The sequence below is a fragment of the Ahaetulla prasina genome, chromosome 2 (genome assembly GCF_028640845.1).
Source record: "Ahaetulla prasina isolate Xishuangbanna chromosome 2, ASM2864084v1, whole genome shotgun sequence".
Classification (NCBI taxonomy): Eukaryota; Metazoa; Chordata; class Lepidosauria; order Squamata; family Colubridae; genus Ahaetulla; species Ahaetulla prasina.
The window spans coordinates 23,584,411-23,605,544 of NC_080540.1; the positions used below are offsets into that span (position 1 = coordinate 23,584,411).

General features: G+C 41.3%; 1 protein-coding gene across 1 annotated transcript; it reads right to left on the bottom strand.

The window, feature by feature from the left end:
* Positions 1-605: 605 nt before the first annotated feature.
* On the bottom strand, positions 606-19,504 carry P4HTM (prolyl 4-hydroxylase, transmembrane). The gene is made up of 9 exons (XM_058167962.1): positions 18,974-19,504; positions 16,289-16,370; positions 8,968-9,158; positions 8,075-8,171; positions 7,280-7,442; positions 4,402-4,587; positions 4,212-4,302; positions 2,365-2,488; positions 606-2,150 (listed from the first exon to the last, which is right to left on the bottom strand). Exons 1-9 carry the CDS (start codon positions 19,286-19,288, stop codon positions 1,933-1,935), a joined length of 1,467 nt encoding a protein of 488 aa, XP_058023945.1. The 5' UTR covers positions 19,289-19,504; the 3' UTR covers positions 606-1,932.
* Between the last annotated feature and the right edge of the window lie 1,630 nt (positions 19,505-21,134).

Consider the following 21,134-nt stretch of genomic DNA (forward strand, 5'->3'; position numbering starts at 1 on the left):
GGGCTCAATTATGGTCGTAAGTTGAGGACTACCTGTATTCAAGGCAATAAATGAGGAAGTGGGGGGGAATGGCAGCTCTACTGAGACAAAGGAAACTCCTTTTGCTTAGTCTTACCCCACCCTCCACCCCAATTTATTTTACAGTTAGGAAAAGTGCATAAAAGGGCCATCAAGTGATGTTCAAAGAACCTTTGTCATGACAAAAGATTACAGGTAGTCCTTGTTTAGCCATCTCAATTGGACCAGCAACTTAATTGTTAAGCAGAGCAGTCACTAAGTGAAACATCAATTGTTTGCATGATTTTACTTCAGCTTTCCACTGCTTCACAGACCTGCAAAGGCCTTAAATGTGAAGATTTTTGTTACTTTTTCATCAAACAATTGCTAAAAGAGGCAGTTGCTAAACGAGGACTGCCTGTATTTTATTTGAGGGCTCTTGGTCAGAAAAAAATTAGGAAGTATATTCCTGACAATGTGGTTCACAGTCCAAGAGGTTGCTTAGCAAGGCTGCTTATTGGACAGATTTAAAATGGAGCTAAATTCATTTCAAATTGGTCTCCCAGATACTTTTACCCTCTTGACTGCTAGATCCTTCCCCTCATTCAGAGACAGTAGCTCACTGAATGCAGAGGAACAGTGGAAAAGTGCTATTCATTTCATGAGAAACAATATAATTAGGCCTAAGCTACATGATCTGCGCATACCTTAAGCCTAATCCTGCAGAACACTTTTTAAAAAATTCATAACTGAGAAACTTGCTGGTTCCACACTGCATATCTAAATACATATTTATCTTCTAGGAGGAATATTACTATGCTACTGGCTCAAATAAAAAACCCCTAAATGGAACAAAAGCTTTCTTGTAGGTAAACAACTTCTCAAGCACACATAAAATGGCGGAAATAACAACTGCAGCACATACAACACACGTTCCCATTGCACGTATTAACTGTTCCATTACTTCCCTGATAATTATTGGTATAAATATTTCTGAATAGTAATTCAGAACTATGTCCAACCCTGAGAAAAATGTCCATGATGAGCATACACCATCCCATGGAAGGCCTCTAGTACTTTTAGTTCCTGCATGTTCTCTTAACAGAGACATGCCCAAGACCCCTTTGCATAACTCTGGATTTAAGCCTGCAATCGTATACACCTTCACTTGGGAGTTTGCTTACTTCTGAATACATATACTTTGTGCTATCAAATGGTACTGGTTAGAATTATTCCCCCCCACAACTTGCACAAAAGCCCAAGTCAGATCTCTCTTCGTTTTTTCCCCACAACAGCCACTCATAGATCCAAAAATCACCCAATCAGCTTCCAAGGCAGAGGGTGAACCTGAACCATGAGTCTCCTTAGTCTTCATCCAACATCTTAACCTCTGTACCACTTTACTGATCCCATACAAGCCGAGAGTGGCTGTTTCACTCTCTACAGAGCAACCTAGAATATGCAGCAATTGTTTTGTTGATGTGGGTTTTACTGGCCTTATGTAAGCCGTATCAGTTGCCTGAAAAGACCAAGAAACTGGGACAGATGGAAAGAAGGGCAGATTACACGATTATAGTTACAAAGCCAGCTAAAGGAAAACTGCATCCAGCAGAACAAGTCAGGATGATAAGGAACCTTGACGGTAGATTGCATATGTCACAGGGGAGATTCACAGACAGACTCAAAATCTCCTTAAGCAAAGCCATCCATTAAATCAAAATATGCCCTCAGCTACTGTCCCTTCTCTCCAAAGAATCCCTTTTCCCCTCAGACTGCATTAGGTGCCCTGCTTCTCCTTTCCCCAATCTACCTAGATAGGCAACCCTACATTCTCTGAAGAAACATAATAATTGGGAAATGTGGGAGAATAGAAGAGCTGAAAATGGCTAGTGCAAAAAAGGTGCTTTCAAGTCAACCAAGCGGCATCTCCAAACATTACAGCTCTACATGTACATTGCTGTAGGATTTGTCCACAGTCCATTCACTTTGGTCCTCATTTTCACTGTTGATGTATCGAGCCATTTCCTCCTGGAACTGGAGCTGTCGCCTCTTATTGGGATCAACATTAATCCAATTGTTGGCAATCCACTTGGTTCCTTCAGTGACCAAACAGCCTCCGTGTAAGGAGTATTCATCAACATCACCAACCCAGCCTGCAAAGAAATGAGATTCTAGGGGTCAGCTTCACACAAATGCAACTCGATCTTTTCTGCAGCTCTAAGCTTTCCGAAATAGCCAACTGAGGGGAAATAAAAGCCACTCGGTGTCACCTTGTAGGGGAGATGGGTGGGATAAAAATCTAATTAATAAATAACATAAATAAATATAGAAAGGTTCTTATCTGGTTGCCTCAGGAAAAAAACTTACCTTCCCCATTGGGCAGGTAATTATACCAGAAAACAGCAGTGCCTTGCAGAGGTTTTACACGTAGATTTCCCTTATCACAGTGCTTTCGAGTATCACGTAGATCAATGTCATTCTGGATTAGAGACTGAAGAAAGGGTGTTCATTAGGGAATGTATAAAAGGATCTCTTCAGTTACCATTATTCATTCAACCTTATATAGAGATCTCCCATTGAAACAGTTCCACATATATCTGTGAAACCAGCAATAAACATCTCAGGATATTTTAACTAAATCCATAGTGTTTAATTAGAAATTAAAAAATTTTAACTAAATAAAAAAGGTCCTAATTTATTGGCCAGCAGCTTTTTTTTTTCTTATTGCAAGTAATGTATGCTAAGTTTTCTGCTGCAGAATACTCCCAAATAAAATTTAACTAGCTGATATCCACTATCCTATTTTGCATGGTTATTCAGAGTAAACATTTCCACTATCCAGTGGAGAATTCCTGGTTATCTACTGGAATTAAAAATTAAGGTTAGTTTAGAGCTCTATAATTTTTTTTTTATTTTAGTCTGTTGTAAACTGTTCTGGGACAAGTCTTATGGGTAAAATGTTCCCTCTTGCCTGAAGAAGCAATAGGAGACTGAAAAACCTTTTTTAATCTGGGAAGTAATGTGAATCTTAAACATTTAATTTCTAGGAAAAGTGATTGGAAAAAGAACCTCAGATGTACCCAAATAATATATATTATCTACTGTATTTCAATTGCGCTTCTGGCTGGGATATGTGGGGTACTCAAACTGCCTTGACTTGATCATTCTGGAAATTTGATGGGAGGATATAGACCAGGGGTGTCGAACTTACGGCCTGCGGGCCAGATGTATCACACACTGGCCACACCCACACCCGATTTAGCCAAGGGGAAAAAGTCATGATACATCACATGACAGCTCCGTGATGACGAGAGTTTGACACCCCTGGTATAGACCTCTCTTGAGTATTGCACCGGCTTTCAATACAATCAATCATGTTACCCTTCTGTGGGTTTACACATTGAGGACATTGTTTTACGGTGGTTCTATTCCTTCCTATGAGGCCGTGTTCTAAAATTGATGCTATGGATCTCTCAGCTGACCCAGGCCAGGGGTCTGCAAACTTGGCTCTTTTAAGACTTGTGGACTTCAACTCCCAGTTTGCAGACCCCTGACCTAGGCTGTCTGACTGCGTTCCATCTTGTTTCCATGCTACTTACTATCTATAATAGGAATCTGCTCAATTGCACTGTCTTTGAAAGCACAAGTCTGTCCCGGGAGTGATTCTTCATCTTCAACTGATGGCTATGATGAGAAGTGGCTCTATATAATTACGGCAGTGGTCCAGCTGCTGTTGTTCCTCAGCCAACTGACTTGGCAACTTTGAGCTATCTTATCTTTTGCAATATTCTCTACAAAGGGTTACCCTGAAAAAGCATCTGCCAGTTGCACTGGCTATAAAATACTGCAGCTGGTCTGCTATTCTTATACCGAAAGATGTGGAATGATAAAGAGTCATTTACAGCTATGGCATTCACTTTTAAAGCACTAAAGTGCTTAGAGCTTGATTATCTAGGGAGCGCCTTTCCCATTACCAATCTGTCTGACTTCTACGTTTTACAGAAGAGGCTTTTCTGTGTCTAGCACAGAAAAGAAAATGGCTTGGAGGTTAAGTAATATAAGCAACCGTTTTGGGTTTTTTATTCTGCATGTTGAATTTTACTGTTATTTTTTTTCTTTCAGAACTTGAGTAGAAATATGAGATATAAGCCAAATGAATAATTAACATTTTATAGACAAAGCCTGTACATACTGCACAGGAAAGACAAACCTACCAATTCTTCGTAAGTCCTGTTATCTGCAATAGGAAAAGTGGTTTCGCCTCCTCCCGTCACATTATTTAGGTAGAAGAGTACTGTCACATAGCTGTAAGAAAGAGAACAGTACTTGCTATCCTACAAGCAACAGACAATCACTGTTACAAGGTAGCCAGGAAACGCATTCTGCCATCATTTCTAGGCTTACCGGCAAGATGTCTCAAAGGGAGCACTTTCGTTGGCGATCAGTTTGGTGTGACTACAGGCAGTTTCAGGAAACACTGGTCCACTATCCATATGAGCATGGTAATGTCCTCCCTGGTCATAGCGGACTACCTGCATCGGTTCGCTGTGCTCCACAATCTCTGGCGGCAGATGCGTTAAGTTAATTACCCTGAAGGCAGACAAGCAGAGAGGCATGCTGATGGAAAGAAAGGGTGAACAGGTTCCTTCCACAAACATTCCCATGAAGCCACTGAGATTCCTCAGCCAGTATCAGACCATCAAGATTATTTATTTATTTATTTATTTATTAAATTTATATTGCCGCATATTTGTCCATGGCGACTCAAGGCGGCTTACAGAATATAAAAACCATATTAAAAAACAGTAAAACTAATAAAAAATCAAATAAATTTAATGTAATAAAATCACCTCCCGCCCCAGTGACAGCCTATGACACGAGCCATTTAATGGGCTCCATCCCGCTCTGGGTTCCCCAGGCCTGCTGGCAGAACCAGGTCTTCAGCGCCTTCTGGAAAAGAATTAGAGTGGGGGCCCTTCTAATCTCTGGGGGAATGATGTTCCAGAACATTTCTTAGAACATTTGTAAAGGGCTTTTTAATAATTACTGGTGGAGGAAGAATTGTTTAAAAAACACTTTGTTCACAATGCTGTCCTTGATCATCTGCATATATTCCCATACAAAAAAAAGGAGTGTACAAAAAATCTTAAGACACAAATGGAACATAGAAACTCATTAAAACTATTCAGAAAGAATCATGGGGGGAAAATAACACAGTGGGCCATGCATGTTGCAATTCTAAATACACTAGCTAAAATCTTTTCCATAAACATGCTTAACACCATCCAGCCATTCCATAAGAGTATTAAGACAAATAGTCTGAAACAAAGAAGATTTGCAGTAGAGCTATAGCAAGAACATTTTCTGGCAAAGTGATTCTAATTCACCTCACAATTGTTATTTCTAAGTAAGAGGAAATCATGCTGAACAGATGCAGGTCTTTCTAGCTTGGCATTTTAAGATTCTGTTGCACTTTTTTGCTTATTTATTTATTTATTTATTTACATTTATATCCCGTCCTTCTCCGAAGACTCAGGGCGGCTTACAGTGTATAAGGCAATAGTCTCATTCTATTTGTATATTTACAAAGTCAACTTATTGCCCCCCCAACAATCTGGGTCCTCATTTTATGATGCTGGTGGGGGGAATCCGGAACCCAAGGAGGATGTGAGTCAGCGAGTGTTACGATAAGGCAACATAATTTTGTTTTTAAACATTTTTTATATGTATCTTTAAAAGAGCAAATTATAAACCAGGAGTTTTAAATGTTAGCTTGTAGGCTGCATGCCTCTGCTGACTTATTTTATGTGGCCTGTGATAAAAATTTAAGGCAATGCTGGAGCCTGTCCTGCCTCTTTGTCTTGTCTTGTCGAAGGACACTATACTTTATGTGATGACCCTGAACGGATGCAGAAGGGTCACTACTAGTGATATCACCATTTGTCATCATGCTAGTTGGTGACAGCGTGTGCACAGAACAACAAAACTGTGTGATGGGGCAAGCGATAGGTTGGAGATTACAGCCACAAATATAATACATATGAGATGAGCAGCTATATAAATTTGATCAATCAATAATAAAATAATACCAATTTACAATATGAAACATATTTTTTGCTTTTATTAACTTTCAGTACTCAGATATTTTATATTATTATAAATTATCGTAAGTTTTGTATTAATCTAGTCGTGCATTAACATTAACATTTAATATTTGTTGCATTTTTGCATATACGTAAATGCATCACACCACTTTCCACATTTTATGAGGTCTAATATTCATTTGAATTTGAGACACGTAGTGCAATGTAAAGATATTACATTTAAATGAAAATATCAAAATCATCTGAAACTCATTTAATTCAAGAATTAATAAAACTGAACAAAGGAGCTGTAAATGCTAATCAACCTCTTTCTCTGTTTCACCTGAATAAGTATGGGTCACTCTTTCAAATATTCAAAACAATGATAAAGAAAATGTAAAAGAAAAAACACAGGAAAATGTGTGTGTATTTCACTGAATCTCTATGCAATCAAGAGAAATATACACATCCTATGTAACATGGTTATCCAGAAAGGCATTTTAAGAAGCAAAATCTATTAGGAAAACTCTGTTTATAAACATAGTGACCAGATTTAATTAAAAACTGTCCTTTTGAAATTCTATCCTCTATGCCAGGGGTGTCAAACTCGATTTCATTGAGGGCCACATCAGGGTTGTTTGACCTCAGGGGGCCAGGGTGGGCATGGCTATGGTGGGCATGGCCAGGGTGAGTGTGGCCAGCTCAACATCACTCATGTTGGGAGCACCTGTGGTGGTCCAAGCGCTCTGCCAGCGAAAACAGGCTCCCGAGCTCAGTTTTCGGCTGCAACAGCTTCCTGCAACCCTCTGCCAGCAAAAACAGAGCTTGGGGAGGCCATGCGCAGCCTCCTGCAACTCTTTGCCAGTGAAAACAGAGTTTGGGGGGGTGGGGCGCATATGGCCCTCCCAAGCTCCGTTTTTGCTGACAGAAGCTCCGTTGGCTAAATCCAGCTCCCAGCCTTGAGTTTGACACCCCTGCTCTATGCTGTTATCTCAGGTTTTCAGCAAGTACAATTTCTCACATTTTATATATCACTAACCATATATCACACTAACCATAAATGCCATTTAGATTTCTAGTGCTTTACAATAATACATTAGGCATCTAATGAAAGTAGCTGCATTAAGTGCACTGGTTTATACATCAGCAAACCAACAGCAAGGCTAATTGGTAAAAATTGCTGAGTGAGATAAATTTACCTTTGCCGTATGGAGCGCATGACCTGATGTGCCCCCTCACCTTGGTACAGCCATGTATGTTGGCTGTTCCGCACCAGATCACTCATTTTCACTTTTCGGCTACCCATGTACTTGTGGAAGTCTCGAATGTTCAATTGTTTAAATTCTTCCAAACTCAGAACACCTGAGTAAAATGAAGGAAAAAGAACAAACAGGCCCATGTCAGGCCAGAGACTGATCAGTGTGAACATGGCTGTCAGGAGGTCTGCCACCTCTGAATCACAGGAACCAACCATCCTCTGGCGATCCCAGTGAGTTTTACTTTAGCTGGGCAGCTCTAATATAGATGGAGAGGAAAGGCTATTAAATAGTAGGGATGTTTATCTAAATAAAATTAATAAAAGGAATGGTCTTAGCAAACAAAAATCTGTGAGGGTGGGGGAGAGCAGAAATTAAGAGAATGCAAGTAAAAATCCAAAACTTGAAGTATCACAGAGAAGAATTATTCTCTGGCTTTAAAACAGCTATCACTACCTACAGCCAGAGAGAGGTATCATTTGGTTTAAAAAATAAAGTTGATGATTATCACTATCTGATTGGCCATAACATTAAATATAAGTTGCTTCATATTTACTGAAATACTTGTTAATTGTTACAACTTTGGCTGTTTTTGTTAACTCCCGATTTGATTCTAATCTTGATACTAAACTGCGATATGACTATCTTTATATTTGTTCCGATCTAACATGACAGAATAATAGGGAAGGGAACAATGCTACCCAACATATTGAAAAGCAGCATCCATTTTATCTTTACCATTGCCATCTGGGTCTGCTTTGACTGCAGCATACATCTCCCGGATGCTCTCAGGTGTCATCCACCTACCATTTCCTAGGCGGGTATGTGTCAGCACCTGCAATTGGAACACAGTGCACACAAATGACCTTACTGTTAAAGATGAGTTATGTATATAATCAAGAAGCACTAGCAGAATCCACTAATTCAAAAATTAATTGGTAAATGCTATTAACGGATCATCAATGAAGCACCCATATTTCTGGTTGCACTGGATCCCAGCATATTCAAAGGGCCACAATTTTTTTTAGACAGGAACAAAATTTCCTCTAGTTATTTGTTTCATTTGGAGATTTGTCCTCATATATTTGTCAATGACATGACCTGCAGAATTGTACCAGGATGTTAAAACACAATTAAAGATAAGGCCTCATACTTCAAAATGCTCAATATTCACACAGTATGACTTCATTCAGATACAATACTAACTCACTGTTTTCCACTACAGATGCAAGCCCCAGGATCTTACACTTCCCCATCTCCTTTCCTCTGTTGGCATAGCCATAAAAGCAAAACTGGAAATTCTGCCTCCATTTTTAATTAACCACAGTTTCTCATTACACTTAGACTAAGAAGAGATTGGTTTACTTTATCCAAATAAAAGGAAGAATTTATCATATACTGAAGTCAGCTTGTTAGAAGTTTGTTAGTAGTTTAAAAAAAGTGCAGTTTATCCAAGTTCAAATGTAATTATAAACTCTTATAAATATATTTAATGTTCTCGTTATAACAGTGGGCAACGGTATGTGCCAGCCCAGGGCTCTCAGTCCTTTTCTTATAGAACTTGATTCAGGGTTATACCTGAATGAGATTGATATTTCCAAGTTAATAGCCAATTATTCCATTCTGAATACCTCCTTAAGTTGCAGCTGTCCATCCTGGTTGTGATCTAAGAGATTAAAGATATCCATCTGGCTGATATCTATCATTTCCATAGCTTCTTCGTAATCTTCTGTGGGCAAAATCTGGCTTTTCTGTAGGCCTTTCAGCTGAGCCAAATGTATAATTAATTTACATTCATCTTCATTCAGGAAATCTGGGATTTCTAACATGGAAGAAAGGCGGAAGAAAATTATTTTCACATCCAAAGACGAACATTCAAAAATCCAAAACTGTTCAAATACCAATATTGATGTTTAAGATGGTTTATGAAGGCAAGAAATAGTTGGGTCCAAATGTTCCACAGTTATCTCGGTACATCTCCCAAAATTTCCAATCCTAAAAAAAGGTACTTTGCCTAAATATCTGTGAACAAATCAGGAAAACAGATCACACTAAACCATAAACTATGTTTTAAGATACAAGTTAAGACTCAGCTTTTCATTTGAGTGAGCAGAGGTCAGAAACTGTTACCTGTTTCATAAGAAATAGAAATAGCAAAGAGTACAACTGAAGAAAATACACTCCTCTTAGACAACCATTGTCCTTAACTTCCCTGCCATCTATTGATTAAATAAATTTGTAATGAGGAAAACAACAAGCAATCGTTTTTAAAAGGCTTTCATTGAACTGCAGTGAGAGGGCAATATTTTCAATAAAGGCCAGGGATAAAACTCACCGAAATTAATTTCATACCAAAATGAGCTGTATACCACTATCCACAATTAATTTTCTGATTTGTACTTAAAATAAAAATCTTGCAAATTACATCCTGCAAACAAATAAAACTTCTAAGTTTATACCTAAACTCTGCTAAGTAGTTCACAAAGGCCTGGCAATCCAAACTCCGTTTCTTTAACAATTGATCCAGCTAAACAAATGCCTCTAAATATTATTTTTCCCCTAAACAAAGAGAGAGAAAAACAGTGGTTTAAAAAAATGATCAATCTCTAAACAGACAAACAACGCAATGATTCAATCAGAATTCTAAGATATCCAGGTGGGCATCATTCAAGATAATTTGACGGCCCTCATTTCAACACTTTGTTAAGTCTAGGCCTACCTATATACAGTAGCAAGATTGCCAATAATCTTCATTAGGAAATCATCTAGAATTACAGTATCTAAGGCAGGGGTGTCAAACTTGCAGCCCGCAGACCAAATGCATTACACACTGGCCACACCCACCCCAATTTTAGCAATGGGAGAAAAAGTCGTGATACGTCATGTGAGAAAAACGTGATGCCGCAAGTTTGACACCCCTGATCTAAGGGAAAGCAGAATTTAATTCATTTTATTTCACTGAGCAATACATTCAAGGAATCAATGACAACTGTATCTCCAACATCTGAGCAGATACCAGCAAGTTTTATCTCGACTGGCAGGGTCTAGGAGGAGGGCCTTCTTTGACGATGCCCTTGCATTGTGGAACATTCTGCCCTCAGAGGTGTACAAAGCCCCCAATCTCTAGGCCTTCCACAAAGGGGTCAAAACTTGGCTGTGCAGCGGGCATGGGGGCCAGAGGCTCACACAACCATGGGGCTGGCTGGCTCCATGAGAACTCCCCACCTCCCTACCTGTATTAAACACAGACTTCAAAGGATAATTAGAACTGCAGAAAAAACAATTGCTACCAACCTGCCTTCCATTGAGGACCTGTATACTGCACGAATCAAGAAGAGGGCTGTGAAAATATTTACAGATCCCTCACATCCTGGACATAAACTGTTTCAACCCCTATGCTATAGAGCACTGCACACCAGAACAACTAGACACAAGAACAGTTTTTTCCCGAAGGCCATCACTCTGCTAAACAAATAATTCCATCAACACTGTCAGACTATTTACTGAATCTGCACTACTATTAACCGTTTCATAGTTCCCATCACCAATCTCTTTCCACTTATGACTGTATGACTATAACTTGTTGCTGGCAATCCTTATGATTTATATTGATATATTGACTATCAATTGTGTTGTAAATGTCGTACCTTGATGAACGTATCTTTTCTTTTATGTACACTGAGAGCATATGCACCAAGACAAATTCCTTGTGTGTCCAATCACACTTGGCCAATAAATTCTATTCTATTAACAACTGCTTATATTCCATCTTGGAATTTTTACTTTTGTAATTTTATAATGTTGTTTTTATAAAAGGCTTTCATTGAACTGCAGTGAGAGGGCAATATTTTCAATAAAGGCCAGGGATAAAACTCACCGAAATTAATTTCATACCAAAATGAGCTGCATACCACTATCCACAATTAATTTTCTGATTTGTACTTAAAATAAAAATCTTGCAAATTACATCCTGCAAACAAATAAAACTTCTAAGTTTATACATAAACTCTGCTAAGTAGTTCACAAAGGCCTGGCAATCCAAACTCCGTTTCTTTAACAATTGATCCAGCTAAACAAATGCCTCTAAATATTATTTTTCCCCTAAACAAAGAGAGAGAAAAACAGTGGTTTAAAAAAAATGATCAATCTCTAAACAGACAAACAACGCAATGATTCAATCAGAATTCTAAGATATCCAGGTGGGCATCATTCAAGATAATTTGACGGCCCTCATTTCAACACTTGTTAAGTCTAGGCCTACCTATATACAGTAGCAAGATTGCCAATAATCTTCATTAGGAAATCATCTAGAATTACAGTATCTAAGGCAGGGGTGCCAAACTTGCAGCCCGCAGGCCAAATGCATTACACACTGGCCACACCCACCCCAATTTTAGCAATGGGAGAAAAAGTCGTGATACGTCATGTGAGAAAAACGTGATGCCACAAGTTTGACACCCCTGATCTAAGGGAAAGCAGAATTTAATTCATTTTATTTCACTGAGCAATGCATTCAAGGAATCAATGACAACTGTATCTCCAACATCTGAGCAAATACCAGCAAGTTTTATCTCGACTGGCAGGGTCTAGGAGGAGGGCCTTCTTTGACGATGCCCCTGCATTGTGGAACACCCTGTCCTCAGAGGTGAGGAAAGCCACCAATCTTTTGTCCTTCCACAAAGGGGTCAAAACTTGGCTGTGCAGCGAGCATGGGGGCCAGAGGCTCACACAACCATGGGGCTGGCTGGCTCCATGAGAACTCCCCACCTCCCTACCTGTATTAAACACAGACTTCAGAGGATAATTAGAACTGCAGAAAAAACAATTGCTACCAACCTGCCTTCCATTGAGGACCTGTATACTGCAGGAATCAAGAAGAGGGCCGTGAAAATATTTACAGATCCCTCACATCCTGGACATAAACTGTTTCAACCCCTACCCTCAAAACGACGCTATAGAGCACTGCACACCAGAACAACTAGACACAAGAACAGTTTTTTCCCGAAGGCCATCACTCTGCTAAACAAATAATTCCATCAACACTGTCAGACTATTTACTGAATCTGCACTACTATTAATCGTTTCATAGTTCCCATCACCAATCTCTTTCCACTTATGACTGTATGACAATAACTTGTTGCTGGCAATCCTTATGATTTATATTGATATATTGACCATCAATTGTGTTGTAAATGTCGTACCTTGATGAACGTATCTTTTCTTTTATGTACACTGAGAGCATATGCACCAAGACAAATTCCTTGTGTGTCCAATCACACTTGGCCAATAAATTCTATTCTATTAACAACTGCTTATATTCCATCTTGGAATTTTTTACTTTTTGTAATTTTATAATGTTGTTTTTATAATTTTAAAACTTGTTACTCTTAAATTAATTCTGATTTTAATGATATTTTTTTAATTATATTGTACAGTGCTCAGAGCCTTCTTTGAGTGAGATGGGCAATTAAGAAATATAAAATATATATAAATATTCATGAGTTATTTGCAAATTTGGGACACTGGGTGGTTTCCTACACTACTGAATCTCTTCCAGATTCCTAAACTGCTCAATTATGAAATCAGTACTGAAATCTACAAACCGTTGTGTGGTAATGAAAACATGACAAATGTTGGGCCTAAATTGCTTAGTAGGAACCACTTAAAGACTCTTTTTCCTTGGCATCATCTACATCTCAAGCTTCTACCTTTAATTAGTTTTGTTTTGCTCAAATATTATTTTGTACTTTACATGAACGGATTCACATATTGTACCTAAAAAGAAATTTTTCTGAAATTCATAAATTATAAATATGCATTTAGAATCCAATGGCAACAGTGTGCTTTTAAAATTATTTAAAAATAAGTAAGATTGCTTATTTCCTCGTTATATTTTCCATTTTAATAAACCTGAGGGAATGAATTTAGCAATATGTAAAATAAGTGGAGGAACAAATAAAGTCAATGCCATCAGTTACTTATTCAAAAAGTTGTGGCTGATGGCTTCTGAAAAAAGACCCTGCAGATTTTCAAGGTAGCATAAAACTGTAGTGATGGGAGACTTTAATTACTTAGCTGAAATTGGGAAAATTTACTAATAGTTGATTACCTAAATGGACCCTTTCCATTCTATGATTTATTGATGTTATAACATCTCTATGCCAATGTAAAGTAATGGGAGCTTTGGGGTATTAAAAGACCCTGTAATTCAGTTTTGAGGAAATAACCTTAGACAGGATTAGGGAAATCATGTTTTAGAAATCTTTGGAGAAGAATTTTAAAAAAACAAGACTTTAATCTGTTTTTAACTGTGCATATGAGTCTAGATGGGGCCGCGGTGTGGCTCAGGCTGTAAGACAGCCTGTTATTTATTTATTTATTTATTTATTTATTATTCGAATTTATATACCGCCCTATCTCCCAAAGGACTCAGGGCGGTTCACAGGCATATAAAACATCAATATCAATATACAAATTAAAATAATCCTTAAAAAACTTATTCTAGCGCCCGAATTATTAAAAATAGAAATATAAATATTAAATATAAATATTAAAATCAATTTAAAACCCCTCTAAATTTAAAAATCTAAGCCAGTCCTGCACAGATGAATAAATGTGTCTTGAGCTCGCGACGGAAGGTTCGAAGGTCAGGAAGTTGACGGAGTCCTGGGGAGTTCGTTCCAGAGGTGGGAGCCCCACAGAAGGCCCTTCCTGGGCGTCGCCAAACGACACTGCCTAGCTGACGGCACCCTGAGGAGTCCCTCTGTGAGAGCGCACGGGTCGGTGAGAGGTATCTGGTCGCAGTAGGCGGTCCCGTAGATAACCCGGCCCTATGCCATGGGCGCTTTAAAGGTGGTCACCAAAACCTTGAAGCGCACCCGAAGGCCACAGGTAGCCAGTGCAGCCTGCGCAGGATGGGTGTTATCACGGGAGCCACGAGGGCTCCCTCTATCACCGCGCAGCCGCATTCTGAACTAACTGCAGCCTCCGGATGCCCTTCAAGGAAGCCCCATGTAGAGGCGTTGCAGTAATCCAGGCGAGGCGTCACAAGGCGTGAGTGACCGTGCAAAGGGCCTCCCGGTCCAGAAAGGCGCAACTGGCGCACCAGGCGAACCTGGTGACGCTCTCCTGGAGCGGCCGTCAAATGATCTTCTAGAGACAGCCGTTCATCCAGGAGGGCGCCTAAGTTGCGCACCCTCTCCATCGGGGCCAATGACTCGCCACCGATGGTCAGCCGGATTTAGCTGACTGTGCGGGATGCGGCATCCACAGCCACTCTGTCTTGGAGGATTGAGCTTGAGCCTGTTTCTCCCCATCCAGACCCGTCGGCCTCCAGGCACCGGGACAGCACTTGATAACCGTTGGGGTGGTCCGTGTGAAAAGTACAGCTGGGTGTCATCCGCGTACAGCTGGTACCTCACACGAACCCACTGATGATCTCACCCAGCGGCTTCATGTAGATGTTGAACAGAAGGCGAGAGGATCGATCCCCGCGGCACCCCACAAGTGAGGGGCCTCGGGGCGACCTCTGCCCCTGTCAACACCGACTGCGACGGTCGGAGAGATAGGAGGAGAACCACCGATGCGGTGCCTCCACTCCCAATCCCTCCAACCGCGCAGCAGGATACCATGGTCGATGGTATCGAAAGCCGCTGAGAGGTCTAATAGGACCAGGGCAGAGGAACAACCTATCCCTGGCCCTCCAGAGATCATCCACCAACGCGACCAAAGCCGTCTCCGTGCTGTAACCGGGCGGAAACCGGACTGGAGCAGGTCTAGATAGACAGTTTCATCCAGGTGTAAGGGAAACTGATATGCCACCATACTCTCAACAACCTTCGCATGAGCGGGTTGGAGACCGGACGATAATTACCTAAAACAGCGGGTCAGGAAGGCTTCTTGAGGAGGGCCTCACCACCGCCTCTTTCAAGGCGGCGGAAGACACCTCCACCAAAGAAGCGCTCGTAATCGCCTGGAGCCAGCCTCGGGTCACCTCCTGCGTGGCCAGCACCAACCAGGAGGGGCACGGGTCCAGTAAACATGTGGTGGCATTCAGCCTCCCCAACAACCTGTCCATGTCCTCGGGAGCAACAGGGTCAAACTCATCCCATAAAATGTCACCAAGACCACCCTGCTTGCAATTACTGCAGCCTCGAGTCCCACCAGGCCCAAGGTTGACTCAGCCTTCCATCCTTTATAAGGTAGGTAAAATGAGGACCCAGATTGTTGGGGGGGGGGGCAATAAGTTGACTTTGTATATAAATATACAAATAGGGTGAGACTATTGCCTTACACAATGTAAGCCGCCCTGAGTCTTCGGAGAAGGGCGGGATATAAATGTAAATAAAATAAAATAAAATAAAAAAGATGCAGGTTGCACAGGACAATGTTTAATTTCTATTAATTTCTATGGAACTCTGAGGAGGAAGGCAATTGTACAGTTTCTTCAAATTATCTTGTGTATGAGAGAAAGAAGAATTTTTTTAAAATTTTATTTTACATTTATATCCCGCCCTTCTCCGAAGACTCAGGGCGGCTTACAGTGTATAAGGCAATAGTCTCATTCTATTTGTATATTTACAAAGTCAACTTATTGCCCCCCCAACAATCTGGGTCCTCATTTTACCTACCTTATAAAGGATGGAAGGCTGAGTCAACCTTGGGCCGGGCTTGAACCTGCAGTAATTGCAGGCTGCTGTGTTTTAATAACAGGCTTCTTACAGCCTGAGCTACCACGGCCCCAACCACATAAAGAATGTGTCTTTATGGCAAGTTTCTCAAAGAATCAGAGTCCATTTTGCAAAAAGCAAGGGGAGATGTTGGAGAATCTTGAAAACTGGCTGTATAACATTAAATTAGCCCTTGGTTATCAATGAGTATGTTGAAGCAGTGCCTCTCTGTTCCTTTTAATCTTTTTTTAAAATATATTTTTAAATAGCTTCTATTTCTTACCAAAAAGAAGTGGTTTCAAGCTGAGAGTTTTCATAACATGGATTTTGTTAGGAACCAGTTGCAACTTCTGTTTATGGCCCACCTTTAAAAGATAATAAAGTAATGAATTAACTAATTTAAATCTATATGTAGAATTATGTCACACACATATTACAAAGTTATGGTTGTGATTTGGTCAAAAACTTTCACCTATGCATCAGAAAACTTTAAGCTTTCCAGACAGGACACAGTTGAACAGTAGCATGTTTAATTAACCTATAAAAAGATATCCAAATACAGACATACATAAAAATAAGCTTAAATTAAAAAAAATTTCACTGGATATGAACAATATATGAATTTGATAAAATATTAGTGTTACCCAGGACACTGCAAGGGTCACAAATATAAGTCAGTTGCCAAACATCTGAATTTTGATCATGTGAATAAGGATGAAAAACAATCATAAGTCACAATTTTGAGTCACCATTGTAACTTTGAATGGCCACTAAACAAACTTGTAAGTCAAGGTGTCAACTTACGACCACAATTGAGCCCCAAATTTATGTTAGTATGTGAGAAATTTGTTCAGAGTTTTGCTCCATTTTACAATGTTTCGTGCCCCATTTGTTAAGTGATCACTGCAGTTGTTAAATTAGTAAGATGGTTGTTAAGTGAATCTGGTTTCCCAGTTGACTTTTCTTGTCAGAAGGTTGCAAAAGGTGATCACATGACCCACATGGCTACTGTCATAAATGTGAGTCAGTTATCAAGCAACCAATGGTAAATCATGTGACCCTGGGGATGCCACAACGTTCCTAAGTGTGAAAAAATGGTTCCAAGTCGTTTTTTTCCATGCCGTTGTAATTTTGAGCGGTCACTAAGCTTTCTCCAAACTGACGCCTTTCAAATGCCATAGTTTTAAGACTGCTGGAATATGATGGGCCAGAATGGAGGGCATGCAGAGTTATAATAACAACAACAACAGAGTTGGAAGGGCCTTGGAGGTCTTCTAGTCCAACCCACTGCCCAGGCCGGAAACCCTACACTACTTCAGACAAATGGTTATCCAACATTTTCTTAAAAATTTCCAGTGTTGGAGCATTTACAACTTCTGCAGGCAAGTTGTTCCACTTATTAATTGTTCTAACTGTCCGGAAATTTCTTCTTAGTTCTAAGTTGCTTCTTTCCTTGATAAGTTTCCACCCATTGCTTCTTGTCCTTCCCTCAGATGCTTTGGAGAATCGTTTGACTCCCTCTTCTTTGTGGCAACCCCTGAGATATTGGAACACTACTATCATGTCTCCCCGGTCCTTCTTTTCATTAAACTAGACATACCCAGTTCCTGCAACTGTTCTTCATATGTTTTAGCCTCCAGTCCCCAATCATCTTTGTTGCTCTTCTCTGCATGCTTTCTAGAGTCTCAACATCTTTTTTACATCGTGGCGACTCAAACTGAATGCAATATTCCAAGTGTGGCCTTACCAAGGCATTATAAAGTGGTATTCACGTGATCTTGATTCTATCCCTCTGTTTATGCAGCCCAGAACTGTGTTGGCTTTTTTGGCAGCTGCTGCACACTGCTGGCTCATATTTAAGTGATTGTCCACTAGGACTTCAAGATCCCTCTCACAGTTACTACTACACATATACAGTACCTGTGCATTTTGGTTTTTTTGCCTAAATGTAGATCTTTACTTTTTTCACTGTTGAATTTCATTTTATTAGATAGCGCCCAATGTTCAAGTCTGTCAAGATCTTTCTGTAACTTGAGCCTATCTTCTGGAGTGTTGGCTATTTCTGCTAGCTTGGTGTCATCTGCAAATTTGATGAGTTCCCCATCTATCCTCTCATTCAAAGGACAAGTGGCCACGGTCTCCTGATGGAGGAAAGCTTGGACTCAGCCCTCTCCCCAAAGCTGCCGTTGATGCCTTACCAGAGGGACCAGGGCTCCTCTGAGGTGGGGGACCAGCTTCTCTTCGCTTTTTAAAACTGTTACTTCCGAGCAAAAACCGACAAAAGGGCCGGTTTAGCTCACGCTGGTAAAGCCTGTTATTAAGAACACAGTAGCCTGCAATTACTGCAGGTTCGAGCCCGGCCCAAGGTTGACTCAGCCTTCCACCCTTTATAAGGTAGGTAAAATGAGGACCCAGATTGTTGGGGGGGCAATAAGTTGACTTTGTAAAAATATACAAATAGAATGAGACTATTGCCTTATACACTGTAAGCCGCCCTGAGTCTTCGGAGAAGGGCGGGGTATAAATGTAAACAAAACAAAACAAAAAAGGTAGCACAGTAATTAAAAATGCAGTACTGCAGGCTATTTCTGCTGCCTGCCGGCTGCCTGCAATTGGGCAGTTCGAATCTCACCAGGCTGAAGATTTCCATCCTTCCGAGGTGGGTAAAATGAGGACCCAGATTGCTGTTGTGGGCAATAGGCTGACTCTGTAAAACCGCTTAGAGAGGGGATGTAAAGCGGTATGTAAGTAATAAGAGTTAGAAGGGACCTTGGAGATCATCTAGTCCAACCCCCTGCTCACGCAGGAGACCTGTACGAGGGATTCGAACCGCCGACTTTTCTGATCGACAAGCTCAGCGTCTTAGCCACTGAGCCACCTAGCCAGGCAAATGTAAGCCTAAGTGCTATTGCTAAAAGGAGTGTCTGCAAAAGCAGCCCCGCCACCCGCCCCGAAACCCAGCGCTTGCCTTAATGCCCTGCAGGCGAGGCAGAGCCTGAGGGTCCAAGTTGCCTGAAGAAACGGGCAGGACGGAGGGCGCATCCTGGACGGGGCCAGGAGCCTCTTTCCTCGGCTCCGGCTCCCCTCCATCGTCGGAGCTGATGTGCACGAAGAGCAGCAAGCCCAGCACGTTGATCACGTAGAGATGCGCGAACACCATCAGCACGACGAAGTAGGGTCGGGAGCAGACGGCCCGTCGCCCGACGGGAGGGCCTGGCAAGAGAGGCCCGTCGTCCGGCTCGGCCGTCGCCGCCGCCACCGCTGCCCCCGCCGCCGCAGCCATCCTAGGCCAAAGCTCGGTGAAGCGTTACCACGGCAACCACGCGCGAGCGCGGCTGCTGACAAACTCTCCTCCGAGCATCACGCTACGGCGTGAAGTCACCACGCGCACCAAGCAAGAGTCGCTGCGGCTTTCCGGGCCAACCGGCCCGAGATTGAACGAGATGGGGTCCGAGCCGCGATGCGAGACCAATTCAGACAGGGAGGCGGTCGTGCCTTGGAGGCTGAGATTTTATCTGCCTCGAAAGAGCCATTTTAGGGCTGATAACTTCGACAGTCGCTTTCATTCCCTCATTACCCGTAACTTAGGAAGCCATTTTTGAATAGGGCGTCCGCGGTTTCATTGCTCTGACTCTGGAACCATTTTTAGTAAGGGCAAAACGCTTCCGGCGTTAGCTTTGCATCTCTAAAGCAGGGGTCTCCAACCTTGGCCCCTTTAAGCCTGGAGGACTTCAACTCCCAGAATTCCCCAGCCAGCTTTGCTGGCTGGGGGATTCTGGGAGTTGAAGTCCTCCAGGCTTAAAGGGGCCAAGGTTGGAGACCCCTGCTCTAAAGCAAACTTCTGGCAAAAAAGCAAAAACGGTCCTTAACCTAATCTCTGGTGTGCTTTTGAAGAGTTTGCTCATTGCAAAATGTCAGAATGGTAATTTTAAGACTCAGTCTGTGCTTGGTAAAACTTGGTCTGATTTCAACTCCCAGAATTCCCAGCCAGCTTTGCTGGCTGGGGGATTCTGGGAGTTGAAGTCCTCCAGGCTTAAAGGGGCCAAGGTTGGAGACCCCTGCTCTTAAGCAAACTTCTGGCAAAAAAGCAAAAACGGTCCTTAACCTAATCTCTGGTGTGCTTTTGAAGAGTTTGCTCATTGCAAAATGTCAGAATGGTAATTTTAAGACTCAGTCTGTGCTTACAGTATCTGGGCTGGCAGATACTTTAAACGTTAACTGCTGTTTACATTAAGACTGATTTCTTCTTGCTAATTACCGGGCCCCGCTGACTGCAACATTTATTAGATTTTTATCCTGCCTTTATAAGTGACTCTAGGAATTAATGCAGGTAGTTCTCAATTTACAACCCCAACTGCGCCCAAAATTTATGTTATTGAGACCTTTTACTATCTTTCTTGCCACAGTTGTTAAATTAGTACTGCAGTTAAGTTCATGATCATTAAATGAATCTGGTTGTTCCTATTGGCTTTGTCAGGTTGCAAAAGGTGAAAACATGACCCTGGGACACTGTAATTCATCCAAATTTTGATCACATGACCAGCTTGCAAGTCATAAATGTGGAAGACAAGTTACTTTTTTCAATGACTTTCTACCTTTGAACAGTCACAAAATGAATGGTTGCAAGTTGAAGACTACCTGTATTCCTTCATTTTCCCCAGAACCACCCCCTGTATGATGAGTTGGCCAGAGTGAGTGAGTGACTGACCCAAAACCATCCAGCTGGTTTTCATGCTTAATGTCACATTTAAGCCTTGCTTATATATGATCTTTTACCAAAAATGGGGGAAAAGATTGGAAAGGTAAAAAAACCAGCTTCCCCAGGGACAATATGGCCCACTCTTTCCCAGGACATGAATATGCAATTTCATGGTTTACAGCTAACTAGGAAGTCATCTATCTTCTGGTTGATCTACTTTCTTACCAGTACAAGGGATGCTATCCAATTCACCTGTGCTTCATTTGGCTGTGGGTGGCTCCCTTCCCACTGCTCCAATTGGCCAAAGTGTATTATGGCAGGAATGTCTCTCCCTCTCCAATTTTTAAGTAAATTCAACTGGTGAAAATCTGCCCTCCTTTTTAAACCAATTTGGTAATGAAATAGTGATAGGCCTTTCTTAAACCAAATG

Excerpts from the sequence above, each read along its gene's own strand:
- P4HTM (XM_058167962.1), bottom strand. The coding sequence starts at position 19,288 with ATGGCTGCGGCGGCGGGGGCAGCGGTGGCGGCGGCGACGGCCGAGCCG. Across the intron at positions 9,159-16,288 it reads CTTGAAACCACTTCTTTTTG|AAATCCCAGATTTCCTGAAT; the intron begins GTAAGAAATAGA and ends CTTCCATGTTAG. Across the intron at positions 7,443-8,074 it reads AGCAGACCCAGATGGCAATG|GTGTTCTGAGTTTGGAAGAA; the intron begins GTAAAGATAAAA and ends CATTTTACTCAG.